Here is a 14,850-nt window from a genome sequence, read left to right on the forward strand (position 1 = left end):
TAGGTACTACGGTGAACCTACCCACAACAAATCCCACTCCCCTTTAAGAAGTCCTTCGAATCACCCTTTTTAGTCACACAACTTCCTAACCTCATTTTATTAATCATTAGGCATCACAAAAAACAATTAAGGATCTTTCATTTTAAACCCAGCCCATTGAAACTTTCACCGAAAAATGTAGATTTTTTTTGGAGCAGAGCCAGCAGTAGGAGAGTCATAATCAGCCCGGGCAGAATTTCTTTTCCATTATTTTTTAAATTTTGCATTAAGCTCAATCTAGTGTTGCTAGCGCAAATATGCTACAAATAATTAGAGAGGAGAGAGAGAGAGAGAGACGGAGGGCGAACATGCCATTCCTTTGACTGAGCCTTACGACTTTGCAGACAAAAGGCTTTATTTCCCTCATAAAAGGAGAAAAGACTTTGTAAGGAACAACACTCTTAATCTTCATTTGGTGAAAAAGGCAAAAAAAAGCTGCCTAGAAGGTGTTTTGAAAGGGAGGAATCTAAGTTGAATAGGCTAGTGCGAATTGCAATGCAGGCAGCTAGAAATCTTCATGCCTAAGTTGAGGCGGTTACACTGTTTACCATTCCCTCTTTTCATGTAGAAACGCCCATTTTTTGGTGGTTTCTTATTTCGACTTCCCGGAATCCTAGCAAATGCGAAAAGAGTTAAGCGCCTGATGGCAGTGAAGGACATTTGCAATTAGGGTATGCGAAATGCTCTGCTTCCGGTCGTATGCAAATCGCTCCTCTGGAAATTCCACGTCTTCTAATGTTTCTTTATTAGAAATAAGTTACATTTAAACATTCCTTTAGAAGAAAAGTGCAATTCAGTGAGGTTTGTTCGAGTGAAGAGTTCAACCACCCCGGATTTTGAATCTGGCCATGCCCACAACCTTATTATAAATGACCTGGGGAGACGCCTTGGTGGCGGTGTTAGACTAGCCCGGTCAAAATGTACAAGAGTCTCGATGCTGGATGGGTGGATCTGAAATGGATCACTGGAGGAGGGTTATTGGATGAGCAAGCACCTCAAATTTGGGGCTCTGTGTAAGGGAGTGAAACATACTTTTAATCAAATGGTAATCGACACCCAAAATAACCACTTCCTCTTGGTCTATGAACCAAGCGATTAATATCCTGGTCGAGAGGAATAATGCTGCCATTTCCCATTTGTCTTCAGGTGGACGGTCCTACGAAGAAGAGCTTTTTCTGCACAGTTACACACTCATTATTAAGCACCATTCTCTATTCCGACCCTTTATCGTTGCAGCGGCAAAACGGAATCGCAGCTGACACGCAATTTATTTTGTTACCAACAAAATAGACTTGCACGACCTGAGTCGAAGAGTAGCAACGCCCAAAAGACCCCCGTTCGTGTTTACAGAAGTTAGAAAGAATGATTAAATTTGGCCTCCATGTAATGTCAAGAAATGACCTTCACTTCTGACTCGCAAAATGGGTTTTGAAGCATTGCCTACTTTGTGAATGTCGATGCAGAAGAGAGACCATAGGAGACGCTCTAAAAGCCAGTATGCTACCTAATGAAGGGGTATTTTCTCAGCATGTGCAGCCACCTCTAGCTCTAGCTGCGTCAGTTCTTCTGAAAGTCGACACAGGCTCACATTACAAGGCCTCCGGGGAGAACCCAAGCCCTGCAAAACCAATGGAGGGAAGAATGTGGAAACGTAAGATAAAGAATAGTGGTGTGCTATTAGGAGAAAGGTTGCCTTGAAAGTGACTGCATTCCACGCATGGTTGGTTAAGTAACTCCCACCCACTCATGAATGTGCCAGTCTCCCTTCCGCCAGATGAGTGGAGGTCAGTTATCTTTTAACCCAACTTTTATGGTTATACAGCAATAAAAAGCCCATTCATTGTGTACTAAACTGAATATCCTTTCAAATGGGAAATGTGTTGCCTCTAAAATATGCATATTTGCATCACGAGGAGCCTTTGGCAACCAGTCGGGGAGGAGCGGATGGAAATTGCTGTGAAGGTAAGTAGAATTTCAAGGCAAAATTTTAAAATGACAAGTTGACGCAAGGTAGAGTAGAACGTGAGTACAAAAGTGGAAATTGTGATTGGAATCGTGTTATGTGAGAAACGCGACAAACATTTTATAGCATTATTTTCTACTGCTATGATAACTCAAGTGACCAATTTGCCCAGTGGTTTGCAAAGGAGGCAGCCCTATGTAAGGTAGTGGTCTTTTCTGTTACTAACACCCAAATGCAGAAAGAGCTTTACTGGAAATACGCCGAAGTTGAATTTCCCATCAAATGCCAATGCGAATCAGTGAGGAAGGAGGAAACGTTGGGGCACACTGCTGGTGAAATTTTAATGCCTTTCGTTCAATTGCTTTTTGTAGAAAGTTAGAAGTAAAACAAGTTAAAGCTTAGGACACTTTTTACTTGTTTACCAAAAAATGAAAGGTTTTCTACCAGAGTGTCGTGTGAAAAGATCTTTTTTTTCAATGCAAATTTTTTTCAAGCCACTATGATTGGTCTAGTTGTAATGGTCGTCTAATCATTTTTTAATTGCTTTTAATTTGAGCGATTAATTTATGGAATGAAGCAATGCAGTCATTGCTTAAAATCTTGTTTTTTTAATTTCTAACTAATTCCGCTTAAACCACAGGGACATCAATCATAAGGTACTTGTTCGAACTTTGCAAAACAACTCTGGTAGAACAATTTAAATTGTGCGCCTTTTACTACTCATCAAAGTTAGTAATCTTCAGTTCAAAATAACTTGTCAAATTTTGTCTTTTTTCTACTTCTCGCACTTGTTTTATTGTGTTACTTTTCGTTACCTCTATGGTATTAATTATTCCCACGTTTCAACTACAGAGAAAAATGGAATATTTTTGCAATTTTTATGAGATATGAAAAAGAAACGTCTGGCAATGATGCCAAAGGTACTTTTCAGTGTCTTCAATCGTTCTATACCAAAAGATGTTGTTGTTGCTAGGCACTTTGTCAAAAGTACTCTAGGTGATTTATTAAATATGCAGAAAATTCTTCCTTAATAGTCTTAAATGTCAGAATTTTCTCTATTTCTTGATGCTGACAATAAAACACTAAGATTTTGATGCCTGGTTGTCATGGCATCTGGATCGCAACCACTTATCTTTTTTTCAGAATTGACCCAGGGGGCAACTTTGGTGGAATTAGTGAGCGGTACAGATTTAACTTGATAAAAATCTATTTGTCAGTAGTAGAAGGCAGCACACAGAAGTGAAGTTAGCTGTTCAACCCTCCCAGTAGCTCGCTGTATAATGAAGCATCTCTTTTGGGGAGATCATTCCTACTGTGTGATGCTGGTGACAAGTTAGTGTGATTTGAGATTCGTGTGTCGCAAGGGAATTTGTGATTTAACTTTTATGCCTCAGCCATATACTCACACCATCAACTCTCCTACGGAAACCGTCAAGACAAGTTGTACTAGTGAATTTAATCAGTGAGGAGGAAGCTCTCCCTTTTTAATAAGAGGTTGCAAGCTAAGTTGGAAGGAGCCTTCATACCGGCTATAGGGCCAGGATGTAAGGCAGGTACTGTCTTCTCTTACTGTCCGAGTTACGTCTATCACTTCACTTTGAGAGAGGCAATAGACATGCAGATGCAAAATATAATGGACAATCGTGAAGTAAAGCTGTGATAGGAAAGAAGACGGTTGGAGAGAGGCATGATTATTTCCATCAAGAAATACCGGTGTTCCCGAAGTAGAAATCTCTAGCCCGCAATCCCTTAAATGTAGGCCATAAAAGGTACTTGTGTAAAATTTTACCGAGGTAAATGGGTAAAAATCCCCTCATAGTTGTTAATTCGTTATTAAAAGACCCGCACAATTTTATTTGGATGCTCTTATTTATCTTAGAAGTGACAAGAAGCTGGCTGTCTACCGGTTTGAGTTCGCAAATCGCCCACCTCCACTCAGAGGTCACTTTGTGGCTTTCATTTACTCATTAACTAAATCGCTTCATTAAATTTTTAACTAATTTTGTCAGTTGGCACTTGCCGAAGGGGAGTTGCAAGCGATTTTCGTTTGGGATGGAAGTCAAAACGCAGGCGTGACTTAAAGCCTTATAACCTAGTTTTCATGGTTAGATTATTAAAGATGGATGTGATTTGTAGAGCGATGGATTCAAGTGCTTTTGGTTTGAGATGGTTTTTTAGATTAAAACGCTGTTGAAAACTAACCTAGAGTAAATGTAGTTCCCATCTAAAAATGGCAATTTGAAGCAGAATACACTCATCCTCTTGCAGAAATGTGTCATTTAATTAAGATGAATTAAAATTTTGTAAAGCCTTCGTTTGTTTATCCCTTCGTTTTAATTACGCGGGTACTAAAGGCTTGGTCAGTGTACTTCCACTGGGCCCCGCAGCCCACACTCTGTCCCAGTATTACGTCTCCATTCGTCTTTAAGGAAGACGCAGGAGGCTAAGATTACACCTGCGAAGAAGAGTTCATGTTAGTGTTGTTATGCAGATGGGATGAGTGTGCTTCTACAAATTTATTCAAAAGCTTGGTGTAATGGTTTGCGATAACACCAGAATGCATCTAATGGGGTGCTTTGCTATTTTCAAACCACGCGGGTCCTCGGATCTGTGCATACTGCACGTCCGACCACCAGCGGGGAATTCGGGCCATGCTAGTCGCCTCCACATCCTTTAGTGCACCAAACAATCCATGTATTTCACAGTACTTTGGCTTGTCACGACCTCAGGAAAGACTCGAAGGCTCTACAGTGGTTCAGTAATAATAGTAATTTACTTTAACCCAGTAACTTACTAGTTGTTAAATAATCTGCAGGGAATTTCGGAAAGAGTGGAATCGCAGAAGCGATAAAAGCAGCTTATGATTTCGTTCTATGGAAAACTTAAGGTAAGGTTAATTCATGGTACAGCATATATGCATAAAAATTGCTAAAATTACATACCTATTCCAAAAGATCAGAATTTCTATAGGGAGCAGTGTAGTACAGATGTAAAACTTATGTGAACATTTTTCTTCAATCGGTATCTTGCTAAATTATATGGTCACTTACTACTTTATTAACACCGCGTTTGATCAAACAAACACATTTCTCCGCAGTTTGTACTTCCAATTAGCGTCATGTACTCAGGACCATGCAAATAAACGTAGGCCACGATAGCACAAACTAAACAAATTAAAGCATTTCATCATAACATAAGAGCGGCTAATCAAAATTTGCTAAATATGCTAAAAATTTTTTAAAACATTTCTACATTAGAACATTCTTAAATTTGGCTCAATTTTATGGTCAAATTATAGTATTTGCTGAGTTTGTGAAAAAGTTGTACAGATGTTTCATCGCTTTAGTGCAAACTGATGGCCTTTTTAAACACTATGAAGCTTTCAGAAAATACGTATATATATTATAATCCCAAAGTGACTCGTTGTCATTCTGCAAATTAATCGGTTGTTCTAACTAACTAAAAAAGTAAATTTTACAACACCTAACCCTTTGAAAAGCTATTCCACTTACTGGCTGGTGTTCTTCCCGGGGTTGCGGCTTTGAGGTTATCTTTTTCGTCATACTATGACTCGAGATCGGTTGGCCGAGCTCAGAGTTGTATGTTTTATTTTATTTTTTCCGATATGTTGAATAGCGGTATCAAGTGGCGAATGGTGTCGCGAGCAAGGGCGAGCCAGCAGAAAATGTCGAAATATTGGATTCATTTCTAGATAAAGTCAACAGCACCGCCAAGCTGGTTGATGAAATTTCGAGTAATGTTGAGCGAATAAAAGCCTGCCAGCTTCACATCTTATCCAATCCCACTACAGATCCTGGCAAGTTATCTTTTTGATTCTCTCATTTTTAGTGACCTCATCTCGCCTGGATGAATATATGCGAAATGTTAAAAATCTCTCTCTCCGTGTTGGCAAAGAGTTGAAAGGTGGGTTTTTCCCTAATGTCTTCATTTATACCATCAGCTTTGGAGGAAAGCGCCAAGACCGACCATCTTCTGCCCTCAACCGGCATCGACCGCATAAAGGCCTATCAACATTCCGCCCTTCTAAAGAAATTCCAAACTGTCATGAAGGATTATAATCGCAGTCAACTGGAGTACCGCGACAAGTGCAAATCGCGGATAAAACTGCAGCTTCAAGTAGCCGGTGCGGACGTTAATGATGAAAAGGTTGAAGACATGCTTGAATCCACCAATCCCTGTGTTTTTACCGATGCTGTAGGGATTTTTTGCTAAATTTTTGATAGTGCTACTGCGGCTAGGTGCTGGAACAAACCACTGCGGCGAAGAAATCTCTTATTGAAATAGAGGCCCGTCACGCGGATATCATCAAGTTGGAAAAAAGTATTGAGGAGATGAGGGAAATGTTTGCACAGATTGCTCTACTCGTCGACCAACAGGTAGGCCTTTGATGATGCCCTCTACATTTTTGACATTCCTAGGGTGACTTGATTGATAACATCGAGCACAATGTTGGCATGGCGGTTGATAGAGTGGAGGCTGCTAAGGCTTCTGTTGAAAAGGCTGTGAAGACGCAGAAAAGTGCGAGAAAGGTGAGGGTAGTCTTATTCTTCATGTGTGGTATTTTTTTGTCTATAAGGTACGCATCCATCACCTTTACCATCCACTTTATTGTGTTTGCATTTGGCGCTGGTGACTTATATCCGCCTTGGCCAGTTGAGCTTGTAAGACCGCAGTTGGTTAATATCCTGCCAGTGTAAATCTGGTTACTTACTTTTTTTACTTCCGACTGAAAAAATGGCCTGCGCGTTCGGGCATTTAATTTAATTCCCCAAAAGGCAACATTCTTGAGCGACTTGCGACACTTCCATATTTGCCTTCTAATATTCGTGCATGTTTAGGCGTGTGGCGTGACTTTTAGCCAAAGCCTAGTCTTGCAGGTATGACTCCGTCATTTTTACAAGTCTTCTAGCAATTGTTTAAGTATATCGGTCTTTGCGGGTCTGTGCATCGTTATAATGGTTGCTGTGGGCGATGTTTTGCTGCAGACTTTATTTCACTGAATGGACTGAGAAGTTTATTTCTTAGTCGAGCCAATAGTTAGTGTCATTGGTCCATTTTGCAATGCATTCGGTTGATTTCGTCCACTTACCTAGGTCAACTTGTCGATTTTTCTTCAGCCTTCCTTCTCCGTGCTGTAAAGTGATGGTTAGCGTTAAAATTCTTATTTTTGTCATCCTTCGTGGTTTCTTTGCGCAGCAAGGTCTTGAATGTCCCTTCTCTTTTGTATTCCTTCGAAATGAGAATGTCGCATTCTCCTTTTTATTATTTTCAACTTACTTCCTGTTTGGTGGAAAATCATTCAAGCAATGCCGACGTTTTAGGAAGTCAACAGTTCCCACGGGGTTACGGATCCGGTCTGCTATGCTATCATTACAAATGATTCACTATGTTACTCGAGTAAGTTAGTTGCTGGGTCGGTGAATCCATTTCAAGTCTATTTAGCTCTGCACAGCTCACCCTTGTTAACTTTTTCCGTATCATGCTACTTCTAGCCCTTGTAAATGTGACATGACTTTCAGGCAGCACTTGGTCTTATGTGTGTTTTTTGCCCCATTTGTGCCCTCTTGATCTCGTGCGTCCTCCCCCCTGCTGCCAAGACTGCTTTTTTGCATCCGCCCTCTAATCAATGTTGCTTTATACCGCCTTCGTTTTTACTTATAATGGGTGGCATCATCTTTCTCCCTGGGTAGCTTTTAGTCTGATCCGTGTTTTGTAAATGTGATTTCGTCCCTGGTTCCTTCCTTTTCATCATGAGCAGTGATTTAATCCTCGTTTCTTACGGAAAGCTCAATTTTGTCGCCTGTAATTTTGTAATAAATGTCCTTTTTATCAAAAGAATACAATTATGATTCCTTATATCAACTGCACTTAGTTCAAGCAGTCGTGTTCCCTGCAGTTTCCCTCGGCAAGGCCTTAATAATTGGACGTTTTGGAAATCTGTACAAAATACCATCTAATATGGAAAAGTCATACTCTTTCCCATCTGTTTGTGCCTGATTTTGTTTTCTACAATCGGGAATTCTCCAATTTCGTTTTCTATATATTCGTACCGCTTGTTTGACTTTGACTTGGGCAAATCTCGGCACTCCAGCCTCCTCATTTATCTGGTCGTTGCTGGCTTGTGGGTGGTGCCTTGCGCATGTCTATCAAAACCGATTCATTACTTTACTCATTGATCAACTTCTTTGTCCAGTTGACGAATTGAACTTGGCTCGGTTAGTATTATCCTTTCATAATTTTCATATCTGTAGTGTACCAGTCTGCTTTCAATCCCGGAAGGTTATTCGTCGATTCTCTCTCCTGAAGAATTGTGGTTTACGTCCACGAGTCGATCCCATTCAGTTCAGTTCACTACGATCTGACTACTTTTCTGTCACTTGTTGTGGTTCTATTTTGTGATGCGGAAATTGTTGAGATTTGCGCTTTTGTGTATCAGTAAAACAGTAATACTTCATTGTAGTCACGTGGTGAGGAGAGTCACATCCGTTTGTGGTTGGCCCACGGTCTCTAAACTTCGTACACATGCATGCCTGCACTTTTGCGCCATCCATCAGGCCTTTGGATGTGCAATTGTCGCCACTTCAGTGTCTACCGGCACGTTTATTAAGGAACACTAACGAAGAAAGAATGGAATGGATTTTTACGTTCATTTTGGGTCAAATTATGCACATTTTAATAAGTTCTGCTCTTCTCTGTTATTTTTCATATCTTTTCAAATTCACTCAACTGTGATGTGGACTTCGGTCCACATTTTTTTTGTTGTAACCTCATTCTTGTCGCACATTTGTTTTTTTTTTCATCGTTGGTCAAATACAACTGCTCCTATTATGTTTGATGGACCAACTTATTTGGTGATACGTACCTTTATGCACAGTCGTGTTACTCCTCAAGACCCTGAGTCGATTTCACTCGGTCCCCCCAGTCACTTCTCAAAGATTCATTCGGTGACAAGGGAGCTTTGAAGAGAATCATATTTTTAAATGGGAAAAAACCCATTCTTCTCTAACTGTAGCAATCGACCGTGAGAAAGCCACACTCCCTCTCACTCGTCTGTGCATAATGTCATTTGTCAAAAGTCCATAAAGTTCATTGTTCGCGTGCGTGCCCGAGGGTTGGTCCATTCAGTTTGCCTTTTGGCGGTGAAAATCTCGCTGTTCCAGTGTATTTACATTAACACCAGCACTAGAAGGCGCTGCTTCACTGTGCCATGCAGCTTCCTGCTGGAGCTCGCTATCCCCGTCAATCGTTACATCCTCAGTGGTTGCTCGGTCCCATCTTTTGGGTTTTAATTTCCTCGATTTTAGCAAATTTGATGCATCTTTAGTCTCGTAGCTGTAATTTCGCTGGGAATGCAGTGATATCTTCTCATATTGGCAAAAACTGTTTGTGATCTTTGTGAATCTGATACTGTTTCTGGATTCGATATCGCTTCTGTTTTATCTGTGCTCTGCTGCAGTAGAAGGCACAAGTCTATTATTTGCTGTAACTACCGATCTTTTGTGAGATTTTGTTCTCGCAACTCTAGTGTGTAAACAAAGCCGTGGACTCTTGCGTCCAGCTTAACATTCACTTGATTGATTTCGTCCATTTCGGGTATTTAAGTTGTCTCTCCATCTAACATGGCAGTTTTGAAGGCGGACGTTTTTTTGTAGGAGATTTACCCTTTCCCATGCCTATTTGTTCATGTTTCATTTTGTGTTTGGAATTTTCAAATCCGGTTGTTCGTGGGTGCTCGTGCTAGTCACATCACACGGATTGTGTCATCCCCACTTGACAGTGTATTTACTTTGGCACAGATTGCGCTTGTATTTTTGGCGCTCCATCCACCGAAACGGCAACTAAGAGGCCCCAACAAAACCCCTCACTCATGAAGTAGGTCAAGTGTGAGCCAGTTTGTACGCGCGGTTAGTCCGTCCCGAAGGGACCGACCACAGGACGTGGATTAGGGTCTTCTCCAAACACCTGTTCCATCATGCTCATTGCATGGTTTAAAATCAGTTCCTTTTGAACTATTACTTCCATGAACTAATTCCAAACAGAACCTCTCTGTGTATTCCAAAGGTTGTGTTTTATTTGTTTATTTTTCTGCATTGTTGTCTTGGTGACAGGGCATTTTATTGCTGTATCACATGACCCGAGAGGTTCGTGCAATTTGCAGTAAGACCTGCTGTGATTGATTGTCTAACTTGTAGAAATTGTCTAAAATGTCATTGCTTATGTGTGCATCCATAAAAGAGAACAATATTTCTTTCATTATTTTCCTCTAATTTGAAACTTGATGAGTGGGCTTCCACCTTGTCGGCCTTGCAGCCGGAGTTGAGCTCGATTTCAACAAGGAAGCAGAAGCTTTCCGTCAAATGTGTGTGTGTGTGTGTGTGTGTACCTTCTTGCGGTAGGAGGATGCATCGCCCAAGTACTGTTAAAATAATGCGATTCTGGTAATGAACCACCAAATGGTGATGGATCACACTCAAGCCACTCCTTTGTCAGGTTGTAGTAAACCTTCGAAAACCCATTTGCAAATCTCCTTAATGAGAGGGATACAAAGATACATTAAGATCTGCAGTAACTGGGGGTTGTGGTAGAAGCTAGGCAAGTGGTCTTACTTGTCATGAATTAACAGATGACAATAAGCCCCGGGGGTTGTCAATGGCCCCTCCACTTCCTTCACGCACGATGCAAAATGGCTTTGGGGTGTACTCATTCCACCCACAACTTCGCTCCCGCAGGGTTATGCTTGGCTTTAGGGCGATGGACACAGATGAAATTATTCACCTACTGAAGGCTAAACAACAGCTGTAGCTGGGACGGTGAACAGTTGCGAGGGTGGCCGTTTCTTGGGGATACTTTGACTGGATAGGTTCCAGGCTGTTTTCGGAATTGAAGTGCCTTTTGCGTTGCGTTTGGCCATTGGCGATTTGTGTTGATTCTGTTTTATTTAAAACGCCGAATACAGCTAAGATTTAAGTACCTTGTCTAATCCATCATATTTTGATGCCATTTACACTACCTTAATGCGTGCAACCTGTCCTACTTTTGGAAAAAAGGTGAAAGGGGATGTCCGGACTAATTAGAATAAGATGCTATTCAGGAGAATTTATATCGTCTCTTGTAATCCTCGTGGTATCTCAGATTCTCAACTTTTTAACTTTTTTTTGCACAATCACTTACTGATAATTCCTTTTTCTCTATTTTCTTAGAAAAAAATAATCTGCTACATCATCCTCGGTGTCCTCATTCTCATTCTGATCACCACCGTAGCTAGTCTCCTCGGTCTGACCTGACCTCGACACGGGTTGGGAGGGGATCGCGCCCTGTGTTTGCACTTTCCGGCTCTGTAAATCAAAAGTATGATCTTCCACACCATGTACATATCTTTCCCCCCTCTTTCTCCGCCCAGCTTATTTTCATGACCTTTTTCGTTTGGTCTCCAGTGTCCTCTCTTGAATTGGAGCTCACTGATGTATATAGATGTATGCTTAAGGCATCTGGGCTTGTGTTGGACTTTCTAGGAATTAAAATGCTATCTGAGTTTACACAATTCAATGTTTTGCCCGAACTTTGATGCGAAATCCTTGAATTTATTCCAATACTTCTAAGAGCTTTTAAAAATGGTCTTCTTTCACCCGGGGGAGAAGCTGTTGGATCCACTCCATGATCGATGGTTAAAAGCCGTCTAGCACATTCAACGGACTGGAAAGGATGTTTTTAATGTCGAGGTGAAGTTGTGAAAGTCATCTCCAGGATCCTCCTGAAGGGATCATTCTGAGATGGAACGACTCGTGTTTAAAGGCGCTTGCATGCATTCCACAACTCTTTAGCGATTGCTTAATTTATCCTCAAGCTTCCAGTCGAAGTGGTGGAACCTTCAGTAAGTAAACTCACGCCTGTCGATTAGAAACTGATGAGGCCTTCGAGTCACATCTGGATGATGCATTTTATCGCAGAAGCCGACGAAAACTCAAAATTATGTCGTCCCTATCAATGGGATACTGAAGATGGTTTTCCTTGTAGAAAGTCTCTGTCCAGTACTTCCATGACTTAAGAATCAAAATATCGGTAGTTAATGTAACCAACAACTCAAAGCAATCAGCGGATGTGGATGGAACCTATTTTAGTTGCAAAGCGGTGACTGCGAAAATTGAAGCTGGTGTTTCCTTCCATTCATGGTTCATTGAGGCGTGTTCATCCCTCCAGCACAAATTCCTCACATGGAGAGTATCTGTTAGCCTTTTCTTTCTCGTGGAATGGCTTCCATGGAATCTGAAGTCAACTTTGCTACCACTACACCAGTAGTATGCCAGTCCTGCCTGCTGATGGTAAAGCTTCCTCCAACTTGTATAGCTCATAATTCTTTCGAAGACAATTTTTCTTTATCTTTGACTTCTTGTGAGGGATATGATTGCCTCCATACTTTCAAGAAGGCTTTAGACCGGGTTGATCGACCAATCACCACGCGACAAACAGTGGCGTCCACAGCCGACTGAATGGATAGAGGAGTTAGAATAGGGCCAGAGATGGAGCGAGATCTGTGTTGAATAAACATGGATCGTCTGTAGACAAATTTGTCATACTTTTGACGCCAAAATACTGAACGCTGAATGAAATATGAGTATCTAATTTCGCAGATTTTGGCCTAGTGGCTATAGAATTGGGACGGAATCTGGTGCTCTCATAGATGGCTATTCTTTACGACAATTTCGTAAAGAAGTTAATTTGAAGTTGGCATCCTTAATCCACGTCGCTGACTCATGACGAGGCCACAATGCATATGTGGAAGAACTTGCTCTTGGGCGGGAAACCATTGACCGATTACCGACCTCGCCTCCAATGTGATTTCACTTGACGTGTCTTGACGTGTGAAAGGAAAACTGTGAACAACGTCGCTAGACACCAATTGAGTTATAACAGAAGCCAGTTTTTCGTCATGACCAATGTTACTTTGACCTCTCCAGGTCTCCGGTGATTCAACCTCTGCAGCAATAGGATGGAGACTTGTTATTATTCCTTTAGACTCGCCATGCAGTACTAATAAAGACACTCTCAGAGTCACATGCCTTCCATGGTGTCCTCGAGACCAACTGAGACGACAAGATGAAATTGCGGAAGGAAGGCACCTGTAGTGATTGACTTAATCTACAGACCTTTTTTTACAAAAGAAGGGCTACCACGGCCACCTCTACCCTTCACAATCATCCCAATCCCGTGCTCTGGAAGAGGTAACCTAACAACTGGAGCAGGATTGGGATTAAACGACTTAAAAAGGTAAATTGTGGAGCTGTCGGTGGAACTTATGTGAAACGGTGACTTACTTGACCAAATGCTAATTCCTCCCAGTCTGATAATTGAACGTAACAGTGGCAAGGCGAAATGGATGTGTTTGGGTGAATTGCTCTGTCTTTATGCAAATGCCTCTGCTACCAGCGATTTGCATGTTACCCTCCCCCGTCGTCGTGTATGGTCTAGCCTTGAGCAGTACGAAGGCGGCGATTCCCCACGCCCAACATAGATACATTGGAAGTTACGTGATGGATCAGTGTCGAAGGAATTAACTGTCTTCTTAGTTCTGCAAAGATTTGGAACCCCTCGTCCCTGCTCCACAGGTGGGCTGCAAAGCATCGGCTACCTTGTAATGACTGTGGAAGCAAAGTGATCAGGGAAAGCGCCATGGAGTGGATTCAAAAGAAAAATGGAGCTGATCGCTGAGGCGATAACTGTTTAGTTGTATATTTAACTTAGCAGGCTATTCGGGAATTCGAAGTTCCTTATTGACGGCATGGTCTTGTAGGCATGAGTAGATCCTCTTGCCCTTTCCGTACGTCCATAATAAGTCTTTCCATACTGCTCTGCTTTACCATAACTTTGGGGAAGATTCAGGGCCCTATAGGGAAATTTCCTTCCAAATCTGGAAGCCAGATTTTCTAAGATTCTGTGAATATTATGAAAATGGCTTAGGGAGTTGCAAATGTTTGCGTGTCGTAAGATCGTTTCCTTGGATTCGTTGTGTGAAATCAGTCACTTAATTTGCAGTAGACCCAATCTCCGCCCTGTTTCATTTGAACCTCGTAATCCAATGGTGAATTTTTCGCTCCCGTATAACATTCAGTGGAGGTATTGTACCTCATTTTTGAGCTAATACAGAGAAGCTGCTTAAGACTTTGGAATACTTCCCCGATTTGGTTTGGAAAAAGTTTAATATCTTTTACAAATTTCACAGACGGAAGTAAAAAAACGAACATCTAAATCCATTTCATTTAACTCAAAGGCTTAGAAACTGTTTTTAGCTGCATTATGCAAACAGCCGCCTCGCCGCTCTGTGTGAGGTATGTCATAGCTCTACCTAATTAATAAAAAAAAGTACTTCTTCTGTGATTTCGTAAGCTTTGTAAATTCAACCTGTCTATTCCATTTTGTAAGTGATCCAGCTCCCTCCCTAACCAATAGCAGCTCTCCAGGCGTCTGTCGGAAAGCCACCTCAACTGCGAACACGCGCATTTAGCTTCTGTAATGCTATAGGTTAGGAAAAAAAACTCCCAGTGAAGGTAAAAGTGATTTTATATTGTGTAGATTCTGTCGGCAAATGGTGGGTGGACTAGCACTGTGATGGCCAGAATTGCAACATCATAATTATGCAGCATAGTCGCTGTCCTGCTTTGCGTGTCAGTCCCCAGTCCTCCTTGTGGTTGTCACTCTGTGTCCGGTAGAAACTGATCCGGATCCAGCAGCATTGATATGCTTAAATAAGACCCCTCCCTGTCATATTCCGTTGATTAACATCTTTGAAGGCTTATTTGGTGGCATTGCCTAACACGGCAGTTACAAGGGTT

The 14,850-nt window shown here is 41.5% G+C and overlaps 1 protein-coding gene across 1 annotated transcript; it reads left to right on the forward strand. All coding sequences in view use genetic code 11, as the record gives it.

Moving 5' to 3' along the window:
* Positions 1–5,568: 5,568 nt before the first annotated feature.
* Positions 5,569–11,307, forward strand: EGR_03810 (Syntaxin-1A; the record flags this gene model as incomplete). Its single annotated transcript, XM_024493059.1, has 7 exons — positions 5,569–5,601; positions 5,639–5,756; positions 5,852–5,926; positions 5,964–6,217; positions 6,262–6,399; positions 6,442–6,552; positions 11,224–11,307. 7 exons carry the CDS (start codon positions 5,569–5,571, stop codon positions 11,305–11,307), a joined length of 813 nt encoding a protein of 270 aa, XP_024352520.1.
* Between the last annotated feature and the right edge of the window lie 3,543 nt (positions 11,308–14,850).

Source organism: Echinococcus granulosus (assembly GCF_000524195.1).
Source record: "Echinococcus granulosus chromosome Unknown EG_S00021, whole genome shotgun sequence".
In the NCBI taxonomy this organism is placed as follows: domain Eukaryota; kingdom Metazoa; phylum Platyhelminthes; class Cestoda; order Cyclophyllidea; family Taeniidae; genus Echinococcus; species Echinococcus granulosus.